Raw genomic sequence first — 26,649 nt, 5'->3', positions numbered from 1 at the left:
AAAACTTGTTTACGTGAATCTGTACACTCTGTGTGCATTTAAAATAATTGTTTATATATATATATCAATACGTGTATCAGTGTGTGAGTCTTTGTAAAGCAATTTATTTTTTTCCCGTATTTTATTTTTTTAGTTTTTCAGGCTTTCCTTTTCCTATAACAGTGTGATCCTGTTGCCATATTTGCACAGAAGGCACTGGAAGAGTTATCCACTGTAATCTTACATGGAATTGCAATCTGAATTCCTGTTTCGATACACTTAGCACTCGAACTGCCGTTTCGTGAGCATTTACTAAGCCAACGCATTTTAACGCAGCTGATCAATTTTAATTTACCGTCAAACGCGTCTCCAGATTTCTATTAGGAACTAAGAAAATCTTCATAACCATTTACAGATAAGACCCACTTTAAAGAATCATAAAAATCAAATGCCTACAAAATCATACAGTTTTCAGCTTTATTTTGTTACTGATCCTAGCATTTCAGTTGATACATGATTCCAACCAAAGCAGACTTGTATAATTCGGCTTTTAAATTATAAACATAACACAATAACTTTAAAGGTTACGAAAATATATATGTATATATTGCTCATGGTAACTTATAAGTACGATTGTGTAATGTAAATAATGAACACAGACATAAGCATATCACGGTGAATTATGTTCAAACCTATCTAGAACATCGTATTAATTCATAATAAAATATGTCTAGGCCTACATATTAGACTTGGTATAAAAATGTCTCTTGTGACAGTGAAACGTCATTGGTGCATTTCCGGTGCATTTCGTGAGCATTAGTTATTTATTTCAAATAGCATTTGGAATATTTGCATCGGACTCTTCTGCTACAAGTATTTGAAGTACGCGTGGACAGCGAACCCGAGTCTCCGGCGATGACGCTGTATTCTAGAAGGCCCGTATCCTGTGGAGTTAAATAGAAACGCCTGAAGGATTCGAATTTCCTCAAAAAGGAAAAATAGTGCTGGTTGAATATTACTGTGCTGCTCACACTATCCGACCCCCCGATGGTGGCAATAAGAAAGAATCTGGTGTTTTAGTATAAAAAAAAGTTTGAAATTGAATCTGCAAATATCGACACAACTGCATTTCCTTAAGCTTACTAAACCGACGTTATGTGCTGAAAAGGAGACACTGCGGTCCTGTTTGTTGATGTTACTCTAAAATTGTGCTGCCCTCTTTTGAACACTTTCTAGCCGGGCTTGTGGTGTGAACTTCCTCCCTCCCGCGTGTGACAGGGAAGGCCGGGGTGCCGGGAAGCCGTGCCGTGTCCTTTTTTGGACAGGCTCTCCTGTGCATATCGCGGGTGGCAGGACCGTCCCGTTCGGGTCTGCGCGTGGAGACCCGGCCCAGTCCGCGGTATCAGGATGAATTTCATCGCGATGGGAGTCCACTACCTGCAGGGAGACAGACTCTCTGCTTAGGAAAAGCGCAAAGCTAATCCTTCAGATCATTGCATCCAATTACTAACAGATTTTAATTCAAACAGATTTTCCGTTCAATTAGACTTAAGAGATGCTAAAATGGTGATGCAAATTCTTGTTTTAATTGAATTTGCACTCTCTTATTTAAGGATTTAAAGGTATTGATTTGCACCTAGGGATAAATAAAGTGGTTCTGAATAAATTGTGAATACATATCCAGGCCAGGTCATCCGATAAACAAACAAATTTACATTTTCAGGGATGGGGTGGACATGTTGGGTTTTTTTTTGGGGGGGGGGGGTTGTCATGTGTTCACTGAAAGAGGCATAGAAAGAGAGCGAGGGCAAAGAGAGAGAGAGAGAGAGAAGCGCAGCGCATTCTTGGTTGTTTGGGAGAAAATTTACTGCTAAGTAATAAAAGTTTACGACTGGAGCGGGGCCGAGATTGGCTGCGGCGGGTCACGTGGGCCCCTCTCCGTGAACGTGAACTTTATTGTGTTGTCTTTATCCCGGATCGCACGCTCCGTCCTCCGCGGCAGTCCAACCGGTGTCAGCGACAACGGGTTCGCCCAAAAAGACCCTCCTTTTATTTTCGAAAGGGAACACGTTTATTTATTTTTTTTTAAAACCAAACGAACGTATTCTTCCGTGCTGCGGAGCCTCCAGGGGTAGGTGTAGTTTCAGCTCCACCGGCCTTCCTGTCTGCTCGTAATGACTTTAATCCAGTCGCCTCCCCTCTCTCTCTCTCTCTCCCTCCGGCCCCTAGAGGCGAAACAGCTGAGCGCTTTTTTTGTTCTGCTGAGGACTGGGAGAGATCAGAGCAACAGCGGGTTGTAAATACCTTCTTTTTTTCGCACATTTTTCTTCTTGCACGATGCGATCGTCTCGGACGATAAGGGGATGTTTTGTAGTCGGCGGTTCGCTCACCTCGGCTTCGCCTCCCGCCCTCGTCTCCGGACCTCCAAGCGCGCGTCACTCGAGTTGCCGAAAGACCGGGGGTAAGTTGGAAATTTCAGCGTTCCTTATTGGTTTAAATGTTTATCTAATGGCCCGTATCCATGGGAGCTCGGGTAATGATGCAACGTTTTTTTTTCCTGTATTGAAGGAATGACGAAGCCACAAAAATGGTGTGTGTAACATGGCAATACCGCTGACGGGGTCTGTGCCACAGAGCATATGTGGTCTTACTCGTATTTTGTAGATATGCGAGTTTCTCCTTTGCATTCCGTGTCCTTTTTTTTTCACTTTTGCGTGTTGACTTTCGCTCGCCCCTCCACGTCTTGCCCCTTTCCCTCGGACTGACTTTATTGGTCGAACCCCGCGCGGTGTCCTCCGGGCGTTTCGCTGGTTTGGTAGCAAATGTCAGCGCGATAATTAGCAGATAGCAGAGCGCCGGGTCCGGCCAGCCTGCAGGCCAGCATCAAAGGGGTTTTAGTGTGGAGTGTACGGGGCCGGCGCTGGCCAACAGGAAGCAATGCAGAAAAGACCCTGTAAAGACCAATAAAGGGCTAGACAAGCGCTGACAGTCTTTTATTTCCACACATTTGTTCGCTGGTGTCTTCGATGTGCGCTACTGACCTGCCACACTTCATAATTTGCGCTTAGTTAACATGCACATTAAATTACAATACTCACATACACTGCCTACACGTACAGCTCGACTGAGACTTTCTTGCTACGATTGGAGAGTACCTCCCTCTCTTATATTAATTATTGTTATATCTCTTTCGGTACAACAAGCACTTGCAAATGGGGGGTCAGCGCGAGCAGTAGTGGCTATCTTTGCACTTTTTTTTTCCCTTGCAGCTTTATGACACTGTTGCTTCATTAGCGGTAATTGGTGTGCCAAGTGTTCTGGGTGTTTATGGCCGATCGATACTGTTAATCCTGAAGCCGGCTCGGCCAGAGTTTGCGGGGAATCTATTAAACAGCTCGCTGTTTTGGAGGCTTGAACACGGTCTCTCCCCCAGCCTGATCCCCCCCTCTGTTCTGGCGAGGGCCGGGACGCATTAATTCCTGAAAGGTGACCCAGCGAGCGGGGAAACCGAGCGAGCTCCACTCGGTTCGCTTTCCCGTGATGTCTGGGGAGGGAGGAATGTTGGAGTCATTTTTATGTCCTGTGAAAAATACGGAAAACATTCCAACGCTGCTTTTAGGCGATTAAAGTGGACATCTGGCTATCCGTCACATAGTCAACCCGAAGACTAGGTCGGGAATTCTGTGTAAAATGTGGGAGAGAAATGCTTGTATTTGGAATGCGCGGTCTGTAAGTTTATATTGTGTAAGTAATGTTGCCAGACAACTGTGTTACGGTATCTGTGTCGATTTGAGTGACTAAATTCAGAGCTCTTAATTCAGAGTCTAATTTCGGCGTGCCACAGAGAGGCCTAGCCCTACTAGACACGTATCGCAATATTACGTTTAACTATCAATCAACAGAGGTGATTTCTGAAATATTTTGTGTTGGATTCAAACAAAATACTGTAGTAAAAATAACCATTTATTCATGCTTTTGCGGAATTATTAAAAGAATAGGTTTCACGACAGTAAAGGGGAATAATTATTTGGCATGGAAAATGCGCTATGGAACTGTGTTGTCTGAATTAAAGATCCGTGGTCTAATTGCTCTGAATGTTTTCGTTGTAAAAGAGGTTTAGTTATTTTTTTTTCATAAAATGCATCGAAATATCTGTTTATCTTTTGAAATGAAAACACAAGTGTTCGCTGTGATAATATGCTGTACAAATATTTTTTTCTAAAACGTATCGTAAACGTACGTTTTTTTTCTAAAACGTACCACGTTGAAGACACGACATGCTTGTGTGGCCTTCATGCACAATTTTAAAAGAAAAGAAGCACGTCAGAGTTTGGTTCTTTAACAGTGTTTCACGTTCATAATTTTTCTTCAGTGTGTGTCTGTAATATAAATACAGGAGTAGTGTCGATGCTTTTGATAGTTTGCACTCTTTTGTGCTGAAAAACGTATTATTATTATGTTCGGAATACGCGAACATTTTTCATTTTAATATGTATTTGTGGAGACATGCCATGCTGTCCTGAACTGGTTTTATAATGCACACGGGATGAGCGCGGTGAAGTTGTCATTTTACACTTATTACATTTCTTGCGTCGTTTGAGTCGAACATTCAGAATATTGGAGGTCCGGAGCAGCGCAGAGTGTGAATAGGACGATTGTCGTTAAAAGGCAGACAGCTGTGGAAATGAACCGGTAGCGTCGCTCTCAACGACAAATCTGAAATATTTCTTGGTTTTATGGGCCAGCAGTCCCAGGACTCTCAGTTTAATATTGCAGAGATAGTTTGGGCTGGGGGGGGTGTTATGACATTTTCCTGTGGTGCAGAGGAGTGAGAATAATTCCGAAACCAGTCGATATGTCCTGTTTTAAACGAGTCATTCTCAGCTTGGTGTACGTAGGAGGCTCTGTAGTCACCGGACTTCATTATTTGATCATTTTCGATGTCTTTCTAAATCTCATGTAAGAAATGGAAGTACTTCCCCCACACACAGCTCGCCCTTTTCCAACCAGATTTTGTGCGAAGCATTTGTACACAAAGATAAACTGAATATATTCAATTACTTCCTTATTGTTATTTGAGGGGTGGAGGGCATCGTTCCAAAACCCCACTTCAGAAAAATACAGTTTAACCATTAGAAATGATTAAGTTGCTGTATGGACATCTATCGCTGTGTCTATCATTCTGAAACGAAAAATGAAGAACAGTTAAAACAGGTCGCTCTTCAATATTGTGAAACAGTCTGGGTCTTTTATAGAAGGCGTGTGCTTCTCTGATATGTCTTTGTTTTTTAATTCATTGTTTTTTGAATTAATTCAGAGTTGTTTAACTTTGTACGGGAAATCAGATTCTACAAATTAGCGTGTTTGCAGTAGATTTGTCTTTCATAGTGGCTGAACGAAATTGTAATGACTGATTCAGAAATTATTCAACATTTTCATGTTCCCTGCACCATTTTCTATGATTTTTTTGCGCACTGCTTATGACATTTTGTAGGTTTGATGTTTGCAAAATCTTTGCAAGTCCGACAATTCGCTTATTTTAGGAGCAGAGTTTTATTTTTATCTAAGTTGCTGGATGTTCTGTGCTTGGAGAGTGTGTTAAATTTAGTGTCTTGGCTACAGCACGATCAATCCAATCCGACTGCAGTTTTACAAATCAGGATTGTTTGTCATTTACGACGGTCGATGGCGCATTGCTCAGTGTTTACACACGCAGTCAACACCGCCACCTTGTGTCCGCTACTGGTCACGACACCGACCTCTCCCCTTGACTGCGTGTCTTTCCGGAGAAGGAAATTAATTCATCCCAACCAGCAATAAATTTAATCCCGAGCCATCATTTAACGCCAGGGCAAGGTAATTGTCCACAATTATTTAAACATATAACCGAAGAGAGGAAGGAAAAAAAAGTCACGTTTGGGATTAAAAAAAAAACAATTCGCTTCCAAGGAAAGTTTGCAGTGGGTCTTGAGAGCAAGAGTCAGGCAGAAGCGCTGTCAGATGTCATTTGACAGTACTTTCAGTGATGTTAAAATAAACTCATTTGAGTGTTTGCCCGCCTTAAACCTACAGGCCTTGGGCGCTGCATGCCGGGAAGTCTGAGACAGCGCGAGCTCACCTGGGAGACAGCTTGTTTTGCTGCATCTGAACGTGTGGCGCTTTGTTGTCTGAAAGACTGGTTTCGTCTCTGTTCTGGGCTTTCCTGATTCATTAAGACTTAACATGCTGGAAACTTCAATACAGAAATATACGCCCCATCCCCTCCCAAAAATAACGAGCCTGCACATTATTACCTACAAAATGCAAATGAGTAAAACGTGAAAAAATGGTCGAATACAGATATAGAGGAAATAACAGAAGCTTAAAGGCGCGTTTTAAGTGTGGTGCACCTTTAATTTTTCGAATAATTAGCACTTACATGTTTCAAAACGAACAACATAAGAAAATATATTTTCCATGAAGGAGTAAATGAACTCACGTTATTTTTTAAATAACTTTTTTTTTTCCAATTACAAAGTTTGTCACACACTGTAATGTACACCGGGCTTTTAATGATCCAATAAGGGAAAGGGATATTAAAATATTGTCTCGTTACCTTTTTTTGACCTAACAGAAAACTGTTCTCTTCTTCTTATCCTTCCTTTATTGTCCCAGATGGTAAATGTGCAAGCCTCAGTATGGAAACACAAAATGTCGCCAATGCAGTTAGTTTTCAACGTGTCTTCGGGTCAGAACTCCGCCTGTGCTCTTCTCCCAGGTTCGGCACCGAGTTCTGGGCGCCACCAGTGTGTGGATCCGGCCAGTGGAGAATTGTTTCTTACCCATAGGTCTCCGTCTCAGTTTCCGGAGAACCTGCTGTCTTCTGGTTTGCGTGCAGATCGAGACCTCAGGGACACAGTTGTTCTAATTATTGGGACCGTGCCTTACACATTTTTCTGCATATTTGTAATGCGTCTGAGCAGGTTTCAGATTGCTACAGCTGTACCTTTTAAGGAGGCTTGTGCTTTGAGCCATTGTATGTAACACAAACTTTAGGAAAAAAAAAACAACTATATGTAAAAGAGAGAAATGGTGAAGTTTGTGGTTCATAATTGACAACTCGGGTTGGGACTGAAATCTGAAGATAGCGGGCTCTGCATTAACTGGGCGCGAGGCGCCTGCCCCGACTGCAGAAGCCCCGTTCCCGCAGCGCCTGGAGCACCGACGCGGCGAAAGCGCGTGAGCAGACGGGGGGGATGCAGGGTTCTGCTGTTGAGCAGGAGCGATGTTCTGCAATAGTGACGTCACCTTCTTTTGGGGCTCAAACGAAAAAGTGTGGAAAGATCCAGAACTCCCGGGCCGGACGTGTCAATCTGGGCTGTGTCTCGCGGTGTCAGGCCGGCCGCGTTCTGCAAAACAGAAGGACGCAGGCAGAGGAGCCGAGTGCTACATATATTACAGTGCTACATATATTACATGTGACCCATTTCCCTGGGTAAACCTTTCCTCGTTTTACTTGCCAGTGTGGCACCCGATGACGTTGCGTCTCAGACAAGAGTGACCTATATAACTGTTGTTGTTTTTTTTTTTACAAACCCTTTCTTCAATCGACAGATTATTACAGGAAAAAGAAGCAAAAACTGAAAATAAAAAATGAGTAAAGTCTACACAATAAAAAACACTAAAAATAATGCTCACGAAAATATATGATATAAATACGCGATTTATTCGGACAGAAGGAAAGATTATAAAGGCAGGACGGACAATTCACATTTCACATTGAATCTGTATCGAGTCCCGGCTAGCGCTTCCCTCGCCTTAAGCGCAGGGACAGAAAAATCTATTGGGTCATATTTATGGATTTATTGATCTGCCATTACTGAGAGTGCCTTAAATAGCGAAAACACCAATACCAACAGTTACAAGTACAAGAAGGATATTAATGACAATGCAGAAAAAGTCACAGGTACTTAAAGACGGAAGAAGGGTTACAAATGAGAAACAAACTTCAGTCCATCTAGATCGTTTTTAATCTTACTTAACCAAAAATACAAATAAATGCTTATAATAATAATAATAATAATAATAATAACAACAATGACAATAATACTAATAATAATTATAAGTATTTAAGAAATTGTATTATTTGTTTAATTACACCATAAGTATTATGCAAAAAGGAATAATAATAATAATAATAATAATAATAATGCTGATAATAATAATAACAATACTACTACTACTACTACTACTACTACTACTACTACTACTACTACTACTAATAATAATAATAATAACAAAAATAAAACGGGTGAGCTTAAAAATATAATTAAACTTTTACTGATTCGTTCTTCTGCCTCGTGTTAGAAAATTCCTAAGAGAGATTTCTGGAATACTAATCATTTGTTTTTTTTAGAATTTGGGAAATTCCCGTTAAGTAAAGGGCGAAAGATACCATAGAATTATTTGCGCCTTGTTCCTCATAGAAATAGAAATATACAAAAGAAACATTCTTCTCATTTGCGTGTACAGATAGTGCAAAGAATTCAAACGCAGTGACACTCCCCAGGCACGCTTCTCTGAAACCCCGAGGTTTCCTTCCAGTGAATAAGACCCAGCAGAGGAAGAGAGGAGAAAGAGAAAAAGCAGTCCTGCCCTGAGCCTGTTTTCGCCACAGAGACAGAAATATTTACAACCCTGGACGTCAACCGCAGAGCCGCGGCTTAAAGCGAGGTTACTGGCGTTTTAGGTTTCTCGCTCCAGTCGAGCTTCTGAAGCTCCTTGAAATCTCTTCAAGAAAAGAGAACCACACAGATAGATTGTGATGGAGTCGAGATCTCTTTTGTGATATATATATATTTTTTTTAATAAAAGGGCTCGGGGTTTGACGACCCTTCAGTCCTCCGACGGTCATTGCCGGAGTGTGGGAGCTGATCGGGGAGTCAGCCGGTCGGGGTCGTCGCTCTGCCTCGCGCCTGAGCGCGACGCCCGGCGCTGGGGAAGGGTGCGTTGTACATCACATCAGCAGCACAAAGCCAGCACGGGCGATAGGAGCAGTCCGGTGGCCACTCAAGACAGCAGAGGGAAGCTCCTGGAGCTCTGCGGGGCCTTCTGGACGAGACCCGTCTGTGTCTGTTGGAGGTCACCACCTAATGCTGAATTGTACATTCTGCTTCTTACCAGTTATAGCGTTAGAATGACCAACTTTTACAGTTTAATTCACCCTTTTAATAATTTTGAAGTCATTATATTTGTTCCTGTCTTGCCATGGATGTGCATGCATTTAACGTCCTACTATTGGGCAATTATTATTATTATTATTGTTATTGTCATCATTATTATTATTAGTAGTATTCATATTATTATTAACAATAAAATGACATATAATAAGTAAATAGTAATAATAAGTAATCTTTGGTTCTTTAGTTTTCAGTTTTCAAATTTCGAATATCATCTCTTTCATTGTTATGTTTCCGGTAGGGAAATATATACGCATTTCTCTCATGCGGTATTTCGAATGACTGCCTTTAGCAATTGATTTTTTCCGAATTATCCGTGTGTTTCAGGGGCTATATTGCACTCCAGAGACCAGCTAAATAAGGATGAGTTCTTTAATTATAATTATAACAGAATTATAATTAATTACATACATGCAGTCATTTCTAGAAAGTAGATCATAAGCGTTAACTTTTGTAGACAGTAAAAAGTGACCTGAAAGCGTGAGCCGTTGGGTTTCGGCATTGATGGTATTTATTGAAATAAAAAATGTGCTGTAAACGATAAAAAAAAAAACACTTTTAAGGGAAACGTGTATCTGTTGTTACTGCTACTAGTAAAAACCACCAATGTGGCCTGCACAGTCATGTCTTCAGCAAAGCATAACCAGTGGTTCATACTGAACTCTGCATCGCGGCTTGGGCAAATGGCAAAACTTACGATTAAACCGCAATGCAGTTTCTGAATTCTGTTCGGCTCTGCAGCTCTCTCGCGGAGTGCTACTGAGCCACGTGCCGAGCCACAGGAACATCAGAGAGATCCGGTTCTGTGCATTAGGCTTTTACAGATTATTCGGCGGTCAGCTGTTTTGTTGTTGTTGTTGTGGTTGTTGTTGTTTTACCGCTTTCGGAAACCGTCTGAAATACAGTGTCTCGAATAATGTGGTCAAAGTCTCTCGGAAAATCGACGCGCAGGCCTTGCGAAGGGCAAGGTGGTAGAACAGACGGAGCGCCGAAAATTTACCCGAACCACCGCGTTTATTAAGCACTTTCCGTTAAGTGTCTAAAATACTGACTGTGCTTTTCTTCCACAGTGCTGCTAGCACTTCTAGCACTGAGAGGAGAGCAGGCCTTCTCCCCTTCACAGCTTTATTTATGGCGCTATAAAAGATGGTCGGGCGCTGAGAGGGAATGGAAGTGGAGGATTAGACCGGGTCGCTGCGATGGACGGGTCTCATCGTCATCTCGCTCGAGATGTCAACACGAATTGCCTTTGCTAAAAAGACAAATAGCGCAAAAAAAAAACAAAACAACAACATTTCTTATCCAGCACATTTCATTTCGCTGGAGTGCAAAAGCAAAAAAAAAAATATATATATCGCTGTGAACACAGGCCTTTATTACTTAATATTCAACTTTTTCTGTGTGTTTCTTAACGACTGTCACACAAGGCGTTCTCGTTTAACGAAATTATCATTAATTACGATCTTATCAATAATATTAATATAAATCATAAAGTATCTCAGATTTACAGCTGCAAATGTTCAGATTGATATCAGCAAAGGCAGCCCCAGTGTTCGATTAATTAATCATGCCGTTAAAGTCCGTGTAACGCCAAAACGCGGGGTGTACTAGTGATTAGAATTAGGATGGGTATCTGCCGTGGCAGTCGTAGGGACTTACTGTTACGCTCTGACACGAATCGCAGACGGGCGAGTCGAGAGCCCTAAACTGAGGCTCTGTGTGTGTCTGAGGAGCTGGCAGCTCGGGAGACGGATCAACAGTTCTAGTAAGTGGAGGAGTGAGCGCGAGGGAAGAGTCTTTAAAAGTGACCTTTTTTCTCTCTCTCTCTCCCTCCCTTTCTTCCTCCGAAGGAAGTATCTATTTCAAACAATACGAAAGCTCGCAAAAACGCGTATGATTGAACCCAGGCCTAAAATGACAAGATACTAGATAAACTGTAATTGCTCCTTCTGTTCCGGCTTGTTGTACATTCCATTAGTGGTCTGACCGCTGCCTTCTAGGAAGAAATAAAAGGTTTAACAAGGACTAAAAGAAAATATTATAATATACATCGCGGAGTGTTTAAATGAGAATTGGGAGTGTGGGTTTTTTTTTTCCATTTCTTTTTTTTTTTTGCACAGTTTTTGCAGCGCCGCGTTTCTCTGCTTCGGGCTTTGCTCTGTGCTGTGTGCTGTGTGATCCCAGCTGTGTTTTCATCCTTTGCAAACCCTTCGACCTCTCTGTCTGCCTCGGCTTTAGGGCCGCCATAAAACACTTGAGCTCTGCTTTCACTGACTCCCACGTCGACTTGGGATCCATACGGGTCCTGTACAGCTCCAGTGTGTAACCTTCAGCGCCCGCGGATAAGCCTCTCTCTGCTCTCCTCACATGACTGCTCTTCACTGGGGTGTTTCATACAACACCATCGTCAATAGAAACAGTGGGCCCACAATTACAGGGCTAGGAATAGCAAGAAGAATATTAAGACTAATAATCAGAACAGCAGCAAGAAATAGCTTTAAACAATTAAGACAAAGAGGTAAAATCGTGACCGGTATGCTTACAGCGCTAATGATGACCTGTTCATTTCCTAGCAGCTTTCGTCATATGGGACAAATTAAAGTCGGCACCTAATAGGTACTTCTCAAAACATTTATCATTCTAGATCAAAACTTTAAAAAAAAATAAAAGAAATCAATCTCCACGTTTATATCCGCTGAAATCCGGCAGGCTGGAGCGTTTGAACTCGGCAGCGCGTTTGTGGATACGTGTGTACGTGAAGGGAAAAAAGAGCATTCTGATTTAGATTAACGCTGGAGGTCTTTTTATCATAAAGAAAATCCGGCCTCGCCTGCGGAAATGGGAATAAGAAATATGTCTCAAGATGAAAAGAAAGCGCTCACTGGGTCTCACACTGAAACGAAGCTACGTTTTTAATCGTATGACGCAGCCCACGTTAGGTGTATAGATTTTTAATGTGTACTTGCAACGTATTAATAATGAAAAAGGTAAACGAAATTGGAGCTCGAAAAACCGATACAGTGACCGGGGTGCTGTTCTCGCTTGCAGATGTTGGACTAATATGATACTCAGTGTCGATTGCAATGCCTCAGAAATCCTGCGCATTCACACATGCATTGACTAATCGGTCTCATAACAGCTGTAGTGACCCAGGAGAAGGAGAGCAGAAGAGAGCACTATCTTAGAAGTAGTATTTATGCATGATGGACAACACTGTGTAGTAGTCCACATTACTCACTATCTCACGGGCAGGGTGAGCGGCCTTATTTTCTTCCTCTCCATATTTAATATTTAGTTATTGATTCATTCCGCTGTTGTACCCTCACCTCTGTCGGCACAAAGAGCTGCACAACCGAGTCCCTCACCCACCCACCCACCTCCCTTCAGGACTGCTGATGTTTTCAATTCTAGTTCTGGTTGTATATACATACGGTAGAAGCCGTAGATCTGGGTTCTGCAGCCCCTGCGACTTTTACATTGCCTCCCCCCCCCCCCGTCACACACAACTCTTTCCAAGAAGGTTTTCCTTTGATGAGATAAAATCACATCCCCCCTTACTTTCCCACTTTTCACTTTTCTGTCCCCTACAAAATCGATCCCATCGCCTATGCCTCCGATCAGAAAATCAGACGCGCCAATAATCACCGCCTTATTCTTTTTAGCGTTGCGTTGATTGTTAGGCTACTAGCAAGGGGCACTCTAGTGGTTTATTGTCGAGGAGGAAAAAAAGTGTATCGCTGACCCTCACGGAGTGCGAGAGCGGTGCGGTTGTGTCAGCACGACTTTGTGTTGTTGTAGACTCGGGCTAACGCAATAACGTCACGCCGGCACTACGTGTGGTTGGAGCACCTACTATATTGAAGCACCTATATTGTTGATTCAGCCAGACGATTTGAGTGAAGTCCATACACACAGAGAAACGCGCGCACACAAACGACAACAGCGGCATAAACGCGTCTAAAATATTTACCTTCAGGAAGCGGTAGTTACTAACGTATTTAAAGAATGCGTGTGTCCTTCACCTTCGACTTCAAAAGAAAGACCTTAAGTGCGTCTTGCGGTGCAGGTTTTGCATTCTTCGCCAGCAATCCGTTTTCATTAAAAGACGAACCAATGAGGCATTCCGTCAAACGAAAAGTCTGTGCCAAAACGTAACTGTAGATCAAGAACACAAAGAGATTCTTTGCCATAATTAAAACGCAGAGAATCCGTGTCAGAATATTTCCGGCGTAATTTTATCACAGAACTTCGAGCATGATTTATCAGTTTAGTTTTCCCATGCGAGTGCAGCGCCCGCCGGTTGAATTAACAGCGGATGGCTGTAGGGATAGTATTTTGACTTGTTTGTGTGCTATAAGCTTACAAACCCATTACACAGGTCTTCCTGACAGGGACCCGGGTGCACCCGGATTTACAGCTCTGAACTGGAGGCAAGACGGTGGGGTTTGGAAGTGTATTAGTCCGGGAAATCCACTCTGTAAAGCCTGCAAACTTGCAAAATACAATTTTAACGATCACATCAGATTTCACTAAAATCCACTAATTGATGCTTCCCCTCTTATCAACGGCACCCAGCCGAGCGTGGTATATACCGCTGTAAAAACAGATTTAAGACTTTTATCGAACCCGTGGAGGAGAGCCTTACCGGGTTCTTTAAATAATGATTGTCCCTCTTTTTTTTAAACATTTTTTTATTAAGTTATCAGTTTCCTGTCACGTACCTTTATCACTTAAATGAAGCAGCACGCCCTTTACATTCAACTAATGCTACCGCAGCGCGGCCGTTTGTTAAGAAAAGGGTTGTAGACAATATTTAAAGATGTAAGTAAATTCAATTAGGGGGGGAAAAAAAAAGAAAATGCTACTATATCGGTTATGTATTTCACATTGATATACAAGCACGGCCGCAGATTCAGATTATTTTTTCTGGATGTTGAGACGTTTTTTCTCAACCCCCCAAAACTCCCGTGTCGTCTCAACGCAACCACTCTTCGTTAAGGGGAATGAAATATAGAGAGTTTAATACCAAAAGAAAGAAACTTTTATCGATCCCGGAGTCTTTGAAAAGCAATATCGTCAGGAATATTCTATGATGCTTAAAATAATTCGATTACCGCGCGTGCGGTAATCTTATTTTCTCCCAACCGCGTCCCATTAAAGCATAACTCTGCATTACAGAACAGCTGTCGTTGTAAATTAACACAGAAGCACTCGCATGCAAACAATCCATATTTAGTAGATAACTCCTTGTGCTTGTCAAATTTGTGCAGGCCTGTCCGTATTGTTTTAATTTCATTTACTTGGTAGTGCAGTTCTTTACCCAGTATTTATTGAGATGCTATAACAATCGCTTTTTTTCCTCGTTGAGACAAATCTCAATCCAATTATATTCAGTCACTGGCTTGCACAAATCCGTTTTTCTTTTGAGTTTTATATGCATATCTACTTTCAGCGAGGGGATCAAAACTAGCGAAGACGTTTTTTTCTTTTTTTCTATTTTTTTTTCCACTTTCCCTGCGCTCCCTGTTTGCTATTGGTGGAAAACCGGTCAGCTGACTTTGTCATTTTGTCCGTCTTGGAGCAAAGCCTTAGCTATAACATTCCGGGCTGTGCGTCTTTTACTGGAGCCCTGAAATAAATAATATAGAAATCATTCAACGCGCTTCAGGAGAGAGAGAGTGTGAGACTGAGAGAGAGAGAGAAAGAGGGAGAGAGGGAGAGAGAGAGTGAGGGAGAGAGAGGGAGAGATAAGGTATGAATTCCTATTTCGCTAACCCGTCGCTCTCCTGCCATTTAACCGGTGGACAAGACGTTTTGCCAAACGTAGCCTTAAATTCGACTACATATGACCCAGTCAGACACTTTTCCTCGTACGGCGCCGCCGTTGCCCAAAACAGGATATATTCCTCTCCCTTCTACTCGCCGCAAGAGAACGTCGTGTTTGGGTCAAGTCGCGGACCGTACGAGTATGGATCTAACGTGTTTTACCAAGACAAGGACGGGCTACCCAGCTGTCGGCAGAACAGCATGGGACAGAGTGCCCAGAGCGCGCTCGCCCCGGACTACAGCCCCGACCAGGGCAGGACCGGCTCGCAGCAGCAGAAAGGCAGCGTACAGATCTACCCGTGGATGCAGCGAATGAACTCTCACAGCGGTAAGTATTGCAACTCGGAGAGATAAATTAAATGAATTGGCCCTTTTTACGACCGTCCCCAGCAACAGAACAAGCTAAGCTACTTTTTATGACCTCATAAACCATTACCGCAGCTCCGTCTCGCGAGCTACAGAGGCCTTTTACCTGAATAGGAAATCCCTTTTGGTCGAGCGATGCAAGCAACCAGCCCCCACCCCACACCCCAGACACACACTGACATCCCCTCTTATAAAAAGTGTGTAGGTCGAGGATCTATATTCCAGAAATACAAGTATTCTTGTACATTGGCTGTGACTAACACCAGTGCGCTAGGAATACACGTCCAAGTTTTATTTGTATGATTTGTGTGTGCAAAACACATAGCTTACGACCCACGTACCGGCGTGTGGCAACTGTAAAGGAGACGATTTCCTCGAAAACCTATACAGTTTCTCAAGAGAATTACTGGGAGATTAAATCTGGCCGTAACGTTTCGAATAACCGTTCTCGGGCTGCTGTTTTCTGCTACATCAGCCCGATGGTTCAGATCACAGAAACCCACCGAAATAGTTCTAACAAAACAAAACCGTGTCCGGCATGTATTCAGCAGTAGGAGTGAGCTAGCTTGTTTGAAGCCGTGATTGCAAAACGGGACAAAAGTGCCTTCTGATTTGCACGGTATTTTTTCTGCACACCATGATTACATGAAAGATTAGACTGGAAACACCAGAAACACGCGCACTCTGAGCCGTGCAGCTGTTTTTACACGCATGCCTTGTTATCACAGTCGTCTTTGCATGTAGCTGCGGTAATGTCTTCCGCTGGGGTCGACCGCATGCACGGGGTGAAAAAAAAACCCGAACTTGCAGGGTGAAGTTTCGGCGGCGTGTGCGCGTAAATCGAGATTGTAACCTCGTCTTTGCAATGCATTTCTGCGCAGGAGTGGGATACGGATCTGACAGACGGAGAGGGCGGCAGATTTACTCCCGGTACCAAACTCTAGAACTCGAGAAGGAATTCCACTTCAATCGGTACTTGACCCGCCGCCGGCGCATCGAGATCGCCAACGCGCTGTGCCTCACGGAACGGCAGATCAAAATCTGGTTCCAGAACCGCAGGATGAAGTGGAAGAAGGAGAGCAACCTCACACCCGCGGTCACGGGCGGGGGCGCCGCCGGGGGCTCCCAGGAGGAAGAAAAAGAAGGGATCGAAGAGGAGACGGAGGACGAGAAGAAGAAAGAATGAAAAGGAAGGCACCCCTGGCTTGCGGGCAGAGCCTCCGTTAGACACATTAACGAAAACACAAACCAAGCGCCCACTTTTGCGTTAACGAAACTACCTATGTTGTTGGCACAACTATATATGTCTATGTATATGTATGAACACACGCACACTCTCTCTTTCACACACGAATTAATAAATCGCTGCAATTACATGCTAATTCAGCCACAGTAACTTCTACCAGATAACATCTGGCTTAGGGCATAAGACTCATTCTCCCCTCAGAAAAGAGTCACTTTTCCCCTCGCTTTGTACTCGTTGTTAAACCCCCCCCCCTCTCTCTCCACCGATCCACAGTGTGGGCAGAATTCCATCGCAGAAAACAGCCTTTCTCTTCTGTACGCGAACTCATGTGCTGTGATGAAGTAAATAGTTTTTATGTCGCCTTCATTGATTGATATATATATATAATTTTAAGTGCAGTTACAACCGCTGTGTCACGATATGTATGTAAATAAACATCACCCTGTATTTAGCAGTTGTTCGTGCGCTGCTGGGATTTCGGGAGAAGGCATCCCGAGTTTTATAAGGGAATCAAAGCGACAGACAGCGGCTCCTGAGTGTTGTTTCATTTCATATTATTTTACGTTCTGAAAAATAGCTTCAGTCCTGTGAAACATTAGCCTACAAGGTGGGAGGAAATGTTGTCACCGGCTGTTTTGTACTACCAGAATTGTTAATATTTCTGTATATATGCCTAGAGTTCATACTGTCAGAGCTTCCGTGTGTTTGCTGCAGGCTTAAATTGTGGTAGATGTTTTATTTATATTTAGCGTTGTATTGAATAAGAACTGATAATAAAATAATGTTAAGTGGCTAAAAAAGTAGTGTTAGAAGACAAAAAAACAACAGGTATCTCTATCCCTCTTGTACTGTACGACACCAGTACGACGTCGCGCTCAGTCGCCTCTGTTCAGTATTTAATAAAATTATTTTTAAAGGTTAAAAGGTGTTCCACTTTGATTTTCTTTTCTCGCAATACGGTTTTTTTTAAATTAAGAATGAAAAAATAAACGTCCCCACTTCCTGTTCCTTTATCTCAAATATCCTGTCATATACAAACATGCACATCGCGTCCAGGAAAAAGAATTTAAAAATTCAGACCAGTAGATCAAACACCTTTGTTGCAGACTAAATATAGTTAATCGTATAAATGTCAGCGGTAGTAACATGTTCCAATATTGTGCTCACGGTTAAAACGTACTCTCCTGTCCAACAGTGTATTTTCTGAAATCAAAATAATATATACTGACAACTGTACGTACTAAGGACTTTGTAAAACTGCTAAAAAATTACACAGAAATATTATTGTGTGTACGTACGTGCAATTATGTGATGTGTGCTGGGTAGTTTGTGCTGTGTATAAATTCATGATAATTTAAAACTGCGTATTTTCAACAACAGTAATATTGTTTATGATCGATTCGTCTCAGTTTTGACTAAATTCGTGTTTCGGTTAATTTCCACCGGTTTTTAGCTGGGAATGTTTTATTACAGTTGGTGTTGAACTACGGATGAAGTTTCTCAAAAACGTTTTCTGGTCACTGAGCAAATAAAGATCATGCTTTCAGCCGAACCTGAATATCACAACACCAGCGACATCAACAATACTTGCAGCTTGCTCCACAAGACACACGAGTACAGCATAAACATTCTCACACAAAGACGCCATTGACGTTTCATTTAAAACATTAGAAAAGTCAAATATTACATCGATGTATTGTATATTATATCATTAATATATTATTGAAATAATTACAGCGAATGAATGTCGCATACGAAATGTAACGCAGAACGTCTTTCATTTAAATTGCAATTATCATTTTTTTTAAAAACAACCATTATAAATAAATGGCACCACGCGGCGTAGTAGTTTTTTTTTGTTTAAAGTGTACAGCTCATTGGCCGATCAAATAAGGAGCTGTGTGGGAAATCCTTTCCTCATCAAAGCCCAGAAAAAAAAAACTGGATAAAGTAAACAAGCGATCTTGAACAGGAACGGGCCAGGACACTCGTAAATACACTTCGAATACACAGCATGTAAACGTAGATAACACTTAAGCGATCGCTTAAAAAAGATTCACTTCGTATATCTGAATTTACATGTACTGTATGAGCGACCAGTTTAGGCGATGTGGAGCAGTTCGGTGTTGTCAGGAAATGTTAGACTCGCGACAGTCCTCTTCCTGTATGAGTGCTTTTCATCTGATCACTGTCAGGAACAATAGTAACAGGAGTTTTGTAAGTTAAGACTTTTTAAGTGGGCCTGGCATCCTCTTAGTTTTTTCCCCCCTAGATGTAATCATGTGAACGATATTAAATGTACTACAACTATTGTTTTGCAGTCCAAAACAACGATCATGAACGCACAAGAGTATGCTGACATATTTATTTCGTGAGTGCTTTTCTTATCAGTATATATGAAAACGCCAAAACGGTCTTTTAAGAGAGTGTGGGGAAAGGGGCACGGTCCCCCGTTTGCTTGTTCTGTTTTGATCTGCGTCGAGTCGCGGCAGTGTGTGCCGTACGGTTTCCATCGCTCGAGGGTGGCACTGCGGCGCGTCAGCGTCGGTCTGTCGTAGGTACAGGCGTGCAGTGTGCGGCGTTGCCGACTCCAGGTACCCGCCACGGAAGGCACTGGGCTCCTAGCGGCGCGCTCTGCTCCCCGACGAGCGCCAGGTGACGCTCTCGGCCCGCTGTCCTCGCCTCTCCGACCGGGACTTTGGAGCGGATCCTCGCTGCCAAGTTATCAGACACGTCTCTCGGAGTTCCATCAGTAACCTCCTGGGGTGATCAAGCCAAATTTATGACTGGCCAACACGAGCACGTGATTCTATTTAAACATCCCATATTTGGGCAGCGCACGTAGAATCAAGAAAAAAAAGCGACGATTTTTTCCCCCCCAACTATAAATCCTGCTCTTTTTTGGGACAAAAGCCCCTTGAACTTCCAAAGGGCCACAAATCAAACGTAATAAATAATAATAACAACAGTAGCTGCTAATGAAAAATAATCAGATTTTTAATAGCGGAGCGGCGCATTGTTAGGAGAGTTATTATCGCTAATTAGGCTGGTTCGGCTGTGTCCTATTTTAATGGTTTTGCTTCCAGTTTGGTGCCTTTTTGGTTTTTCCACAAAATGAGCTCCTACGTAGCCAATTCCTTCTACAAACAAGCTCACGAGGCTCCGTCTTACGCCATGCACAGCTATGGCAATTACGGAGCCGTCTCCGAAATCCACCCGTCCAGGTATTGTTACGGCGGGCTGGACCTCAGCGTGTCTTTCCCTTCACCGGCCTCCGCGAACCCCCTCAGCCGTGGGGAGATGAGCGGCAGCCTGCGTGGCAGCCCGGACGCAGCCGCCCCGCCGCCGCCGCAGCCGCCGCCGCCTCCTCCTCCTCCTCCTCCACCTCCGCCGCCTCCCTGCTCCGGCGCGGGCGGGCAGGGCTCGCTCGCCACGGGCATGTTCTGTCAGAAAGCCGAGGGGGACCCGGAGCTGCAGGACGAGCCCGGCAGCAGCGGAAGAGCAGGCGAGATCAAAGTGGAGGCGATGCAAGCTGTCCAGGCGGGGAGACCACAGCACCACCCGGCTCAGCCTCAGCTTAACCAGCAGCCGCCTCAGATTTACCCCTGGATGACCAAACTCCACATAAGCCACGGTAAACTTTTGTTTTTCTTTTCTTTTCTTTTTCCTGGGGTGTGTGTGCGTGGTGGTGGTGGGGGGGGGGGGTGGTGGGTGAGCATTCCCACTCTCTCCTTCTGTCTCTCTTTCTCTCCCCCCTCTCTCTCACTCCACAGTCCATTCACAGTTTTTTTCCCCCTTCTCTCCCTCTTCTTCTTTTTTTATAGGCCGTACGGGGGAAATAATAAAACTCGCGGTCGTAAATTTTATGACAAAGGCATCAATTGCTCGTAAAACTGTCCTGTTACGGCGAAGAGGCGATCTGCGCCCGAATTTATGATCGCATAATTGGATCAGAGAAACAAAACAGCTTACCAAAACCACCAAACAACGTCTTTGATATATATAGTAGATACTATATATATATATAGACACACACACATGTTCGGGGTGTCTTAAAAGAGAGGTGCAGAAGTATAAATTCGGGAATGGCTCGGCCCTGTGCACAAGCCATAACTCGCCGTGGGACCGGCTTTGACGTCTGCATAGGTCCCCGTGCACGAGAAAGCGAACCTGGTGGCCTTCAGGTGAACCTGTCTGGTGTGCAGTAATCCACGCGCGCAGAACGAAACCGTCCCCTAGCCCCTCACTTCAATAGTCTCGAGATTAGGGGGTCTTGCTTGGCTGATTTCTCAGGTAGTCGTCCTGTACGGGCTGTCTTCATTTCTGTCACCCCCCCCCCCCCCCCCCGTTTGGAAGCGCAAGTGTCCGGGATAATGGGACGCCCGTCTCGCCGTTAAAAATCTCGTGTTCTGAACCAGTACCCTAAACACAGCCCAACTCGCGCTGCCCGCTCGCTTTGTCTACCGATCGATCTCTCCTTCCGCGTCCCCGTCTGCTCGCCGACAACTTCGTCCCTCGAACCTTCAACAGGGTGCCCCTCACAAGCGCAAAGAAATGCGGTTAGAAACGTGCGATTGCTGTTGGGCTGAGATGGGCCTGGCCCTCCCAGGGTATGATTTTAAGTGCTGTTTTCATTCACTCCAGAGTCGGACGGCAAGCGGTCTCGGACGAGCTACACCCGCTACCAAACGCTGGAGCTGGAGAAAGAATTTCACTTCAACCGGTACCTGACCCGCCGCCGGCGCATTGAAATTGCCAACAGCTTGTGTCTGAACGAGAGGCAGATCAAAATCTGGTTCCAGAACCGCCGGATGAAGTGGAAGAAGGATTCGAAGATCAAACTGAAGGAGTCCATATAAACGGCTGGGATTACAATCTGGCTTCAATCCGAATTCAGTTTAAAACAAAAAAGAAGGAAAACAAGAAAGCGAAGCGTTGTGAACGCTGGAACAGTGAAGACACAGAGCATTTGAAACCCAATCGTCTTATTTTTAAAGCAGTAAATTATTTTCAGTTGTTTTTTTATGTTTATATGTAATATATGCCTTTTGTTTTTTAAATCCTCTTGTTGGTGTTCTTTTCTTAACGTCATTTAAAATGTGAACAAATCAGCAAAGCGTTTAATTTATTGTAAAAAGAATTCGCAAGGGAAAGGCGTAGAGGGTACTTTCAGACCTTAAGTGACCCGCTGACACGTTGGCATGTTGTTCTTCTAAAGACGAAAAAGACACATTTTGCAGTTTAATCGGGCCGATGTCTGGGGATCTGGCACGGTATATTATAAGCACTTTTTTGTTCTTGTTTAGTTGGGTATAGAATGTGATTATTTTGAACCCCCAGAGTTTTAAAAAGTGTCCGCCGGATCTTTTTTTTCTTGGCCTTTTTTTAAAATACAGATTTTTAAAAAGATCCCACACTTTTCAAAAAAACATACCGTCCAGTGGCCACCGCAGACATAACACGAGCTGACAGTCGGTATCTGAAACCCTGTAAATCACCAATTTATTAAATGTACGAGAGATAATGTGTTTCTAAGGCTGCCAGGCTTGTTCTCGCGGGCAGCAAATGCTCAAGCAAATTAGTTACGTTTAAGATAAATGGTGGCAATGCGTGCGCCTGCAGTTGTGTTACTTGTACTTTTTGTAGACAACGACCTACAAGTGCCCACAAACGACTGAACATTTGACATGTCTCGCCTGTAGTCACTTAGACACAAGACTTGGGATGAATTCAAATAGCCCAACATTTGTAATGTAGAAGCTGAAACCTAAATAGTCTAACGTATTTAGAAAAGAAGAAAAAGGGATATATACTTTTTTTTCTTCTGCAGGTATTAGTTTAGATTTGGACACACACCACCTTTCCAGAAACGGAAGAGAAACATCTTCCTTTAGTTCCGGCTAAGGCTGTGCTCGTCCAGAGAGACGCGTCTCTTCGCTAGTGATCTCTGTAATTACATATCTCGCATAGAGAAGTCAAGCGTGGAGAAATTCGAAGATCTTGGTCACCCCTTGTGACAGTACAGACATCGGCTGTGGCTTTAAAAGTTGCGCACACAAAAAAAAGCTGAGGGTAGTTTAGAAAGCGTTGTGCAAGCAAACAATATAAATAAAACTGATACAGCTGTAAAGGGGCCTAATATTTAGGTAATGTTTAGCCATCGTAACGACTTACAGCTGCAAATGGATATTATAATAATATCACGTTGATGGTCGAAACTACAGTCTGACGTACTGCTTGGTCACAGTGTACACAGCTGACCTTTAATTTCCAGGGAAGCATAAATTAAAAAGTTAACACGGGTTTCTCGATAGCCTTAATGGATTGTAATTAAAAGTATTAACCTCAGCCTTCCGGCTTTGTGTCTCCAGAAACTCTGTGTACCATCAGCACAAACCTTCAAGCGCTGTGTTAGGGGTAAAAAACAAATACGGTAGATACATTTATTAATTAATTGAAACCTGCAGGATCTTCGTCCTTTTTGAAAGCACGAGACAGCTCTCATACGACGCTAGCTTTTATCGAGATTTTTAGATGTTTTTAATATCGAAATAGTTTCTCACGTGATTTGAACGTGAGCTGTATCTCATCCCACGTGAACTGGCAGGCGTATAATATGCACCTATTCTGCGAGTTCTGAGCCTAAGGTTAGTTTGATCTCCGTTTTTTTTTTCTAGAGAAAAGACGAAAGAGCTTTCTTTGGAGGAAATATTCCCCAAAGTCTCCTTTTCTGGCGCTCGGTGAAAAGGGTTAACACGTTTGAAATCGCGCAGTTTCTCTCTCGAGTTCTGCTGTAGGAGGTGACGGTGTCGAGATGTTATTCTTGTTCGTGTTAATAGTGTGTCCGCATTACCACGTGCATCCAAGCAGCATGCTAAGGAAAATAACTGAACTGGTTCCAATTTGTATAACTGTGTGTTCCATAATAAAGTGTAAAGTATCCAAAGTGAGTTCCACCGAGTGCATTTTTGTTCGCCTCTCTATGCTTTTAAATGATTGCTTTTTCATGCTAACCTTGCAACAACAACAACAAAAAAGAAAGAAAGAAACTTAGACTTATGATGTAATTTTGTGTGTGATGGGACAGATGACGCAGGTGTCAATACTCGCAAACGATGAAAACAGCAAACTAGCAAACTTTACTGAAGGTGGAGTAGGCAGCTGCAGCAGAATGCGTAGGCTGTAAAGGGATACGTAAAGGTTTACTCCGTGAGGAAAGGAATAGAGACGCAACGTTTCGGCTGTGTTGCCTCCTTCAGGTGTGTGAAGACCTGAAAAAGGCTCCACAGCCGAAACGTTGGGTCTTTTTTACTCCTCAGTATTAAAAATAAACCTGTACGTGTCCCTTTGCCGAAGTTGTGTTTAGCTCGGCCCGACACTGTTTCCAAGCGCAGACTCAAGTGAGTTGTCCTCTGAGCGAGTCGCATATTTTCGACAGGCCTGCGCGGTCCGCCCGACATCCGAGCGTGTGCGCCTGCGGTGTGCGCGGACGTCTGCAAACTAGCAGAGCAGTCCTTCTCCACGTTTATGTATTATAGACGGGGACGGGGGGGGGGACAGCTTTTTAAAGATAACGAGAGGGAGATCTGCGCGGGGGACAGCCCCGGAGGTGCGCTTACAAAAACACAGCCTTCACACAGCACTGCAAAACATCCTTCCCGCTTCGCTTTCAAGTCCTTAAACTCCGCCGCGCTCGCCGTGGCTCCTGTCACCCAGGCTCGCACCGGCCCGGACTTTCCTCGCCCTCGGAGCGCTTTCAGTCCCTTCTGCTTTGAAGACTGGCCTCTGTAGAAACCGGTCTTCCGCGTCGGCGCCTTACATTTCCTCTGGCGTTCTTTTCTTTTTTTTTTTACAGCGCAGGCAGATGCCAATAAACCTTTTGCGGCCCGCAATAAAAATTTTATAGCGTTTCCTCGCACCTCTCAAACAACGAAAGCGATTTCCTGTCGGCGCAAAGGGAACAGCGCGGAGGGAAGTTGCCACAGTTTCAAAAGTGACAAATTAACAGCTCTTGCCTTTGAAGTGAGATTCAAATATGAAACTCGCTCTTCTCGGGCGCGATAGGCAAGAGGGGGCTATATGAGGTTTTATTGCGAAGCGACAGGGGCGCTTGGCTTGAACTGAGGCTCTGGGAGGAAATACTACAGGAGCTACAAGCTGCCTGACAGGAAAAAAAACCCAGAAAAAATCATTTGATTTTTACTTAGTGTTTAAAAAGAATATGTGATAACTTGTAGTATTTAGTTCGCAAAGGGAGAGGGGTCTGTTCCTAAAACAAACAAAAAAGACTAAAACCATCCTGCTTTCGAAAAAGCAAAAAAAAAACTTAGCACATTAAGACACGGCTCTTAACAGATCACCCAAATCAATCGGTGTAGCACGGAGAACACTACTAAATACCCACCACTACTATGAAGCTGCGACGCACCATTTGAAGAAATGAACAGATTCACTTTGTTTTGGTCAAATGAATAAGAGTAAAATAATTATGAGGTATTACAGCTGATGAATAAAGTGCGCACTGACAAAAAAACCCAAAACGCGTTCGTCGAAAGATTTAAGAGTCCGGGTCTGCTAGCAAAACGTCGAAAAAACCCGAACACCGGTGTATTTAAACAAAAATATGCTTTATATGTGTGTGTGCGCTGAACAGTACGCAGATTTAAAGCGTGGTATTGATGATCAGCGTATTTCTCACTGACAGTACAGGGCACAGGGGCTGCGGGGCTCAGTGAGGTCCTGTGTTCTGTCTGCTTTCGCCTGAAGTAAATGTCACGCCTTCCCTGCTTTTTCAGTAACGAGCTCATTACCAGAGTGGAAAAAAAACATTTTTTTAAACTAAAGCGAAGCATGAAAAAAAAAACTTTGAAGGGGGCTCCCGTGGACTGAAACTTCCTACCACACCAAATGTACCTCCTTTCAATTAATATAATCCTAAACAGCAGGTAGGAAGGTGATTAATTAACCTTTTCTCTTTCGCCCCTGCCTTGCATTTCATAATGTTCAGGCCTGTTAAAAGTCTTCCTGTCTGCGATGATAAAAGCATTTTTTTTTTAAGTCGCTGCGCTCAAGACAGTAGCGTGTTTCGCATTGCTAACAGGTCTGGCGAGGTCTCAGAAGTTGTTACGCTTCTCTTTCTTTGCTCAAAGTTTTTTTTTCCAAGTTGGGGGAAAAAAAAGCCACATTACTCACCCCTCTGACTCGCAGTTGTACTTAAAACATTTGTGAACGAGACCGGGACGTCCTGCAGAGTTGTGGGGGAAAAAAAACGAACCTTATCCTAACTCAGCCGCGTCGTTGTCACTGAACTTTAGAGTTCAACACTATAGGGTACATTGCTTTTGTGGACGAAAATCGGTTTGTTTTGTTTTGTACTTTTAAACTTTTGAAGGTTATTTATGCCGATTGCCTGGAGCACGGGCCCTGAATGGCCCGCGGCGAACACGTGGTGTCATTAAAGTAAGTTTTATGGTTTGCGAGAGCTGACAAACCCTCAATATATTTACATCATATATAATCTTAACTGTCCGGAATCACAGCTGCTCGCTTCTCTTATCTCGGGGACCGCGGGACCAGGCGTTTAGTGTGGATTACCTCGCGCCAGACTCTTTACTGTAGCCCTCCTGCTCCACTTCACAAATGGATCCCAGACGGTTTCTGTAAGTAAATGTCTTGTTTCTCGGCTTAATGAAATAGATACCTGCCCCCTGGTGACCCGTGGGGGCTTTAATTAATACTGTAATGCAATATTTCGTTGACAAGCACGTCGGTGTTGTGGCGCTAATGGTTTTCCAGCGAGGACTTTCCATTTTCGTGTGGTCTTAAAGCTATTTTGTCTCCCCCCCTTCACAGTTCGAGCTGTAGAAATATATATATAATGTTTTGTCTCTGGCCCAGGCTTTATATTATATCGCGATGGCTTTTAGTCTGTGCGGTTTTCTATGTGAAACGGGAACAAAAGGGAGAGTAAAGTTTCTCAAGGCCCCGCCGGTGCAATTAAAGCGCGACCAGAGC

At 43.5% G+C, this 26,649-nt stretch overlaps 3 protein-coding genes across 4 annotated transcripts in view; all 3 read left to right on the top strand.

Moving 5' to 3' along the window:
• Positions 1 to 1,964: 1,964 nt before the first annotated feature.
• hoxc4a (homeobox C4a) overlaps positions 1,965 to 26,649 on the top strand; it is a 51,990-nt gene continuing 27,305 nt past the window's right edge. Inside the window, exons 1-2 of one of the 2 annotated variants that reach the window (XM_088915527.1) lie at positions 1,965 to 2,110; positions 2,340 to 2,440. The gene's annotated coding sequence lies outside the window, so the exon portion shown is untranslated. Of the gene's footprint in view, positions 2,111 to 2,308; positions 2,441 to 26,649 lie in introns of those variants that run through there. The other variant, XM_088915522.1, reaches the window with a different exon arrangement.
• hoxc6a (homeobox C6a) lies at positions 12,808 to 17,540 on the top strand. The gene is made up of 2 exons (XM_088917391.1): positions 12,808 to 15,351; positions 16,271 to 17,540. Exons 1-2 carry the CDS (start codon positions 14,952 to 14,954, stop codon positions 16,573 to 16,575), a joined length of 705 nt encoding a protein of 234 aa, XP_088773517.1. The 5' UTR covers positions 12,808 to 14,951; the 3' UTR covers positions 16,576 to 17,540.
• Positions 19,701 to 22,253, top strand: hoxc5a (homeobox C5a). The gene is made up of 2 exons (XM_088912512.1): positions 19,701 to 20,269; positions 21,280 to 22,253. Exons 1-2 carry the CDS (start codon positions 19,750 to 19,752, stop codon positions 21,492 to 21,494), a joined length of 735 nt encoding a protein of 244 aa, XP_088768638.1. The 5' UTR covers positions 19,701 to 19,749; the 3' UTR covers positions 21,495 to 22,253.

The sequence above is a fragment of the Atractosteus spatula genome, chromosome 1, assembly GCF_055471065.1.
Source record: "Atractosteus spatula isolate fAtrSpa1 chromosome 1, fAtrSpa1.hap1, whole genome shotgun sequence".
Classification (NCBI taxonomy): Eukaryota; Metazoa; Chordata; class Actinopteri; order Semionotiformes; family Lepisosteidae; genus Atractosteus; species Atractosteus spatula.
This window is presented reverse-complemented; position numbering and strand designations above follow the sequence as displayed.

Excerpts from the sequence above, each read along its gene's own strand:
- hoxc6a (XM_088917391.1), top strand. The coding sequence starts at position 14,952 with ATGAATTCCTATTTCGCTAACCCGTCGCTCTCCTGCCATTTAACCGGT. Across the intron at positions 15,352-16,270 it reads GCGAATGAACTCTCACAGCG|GAGTGGGATACGGATCTGAC; the intron begins GTAAGTATTGCA and ends ATTTCTGCGCAG.
- hoxc5a (XM_088912512.1), top strand. The coding sequence starts at position 19,750 with ATGAGCTCCTACGTAGCCAATTCCTTCTACAAACAAGCTCACGAGGCT. Across the intron at positions 20,270-21,279 it reads CAAACTCCACATAAGCCACG|AGTCGGACGGCAAGCGGTCT; the intron begins GTAAACTTTTGT and ends CATTCACTCCAG.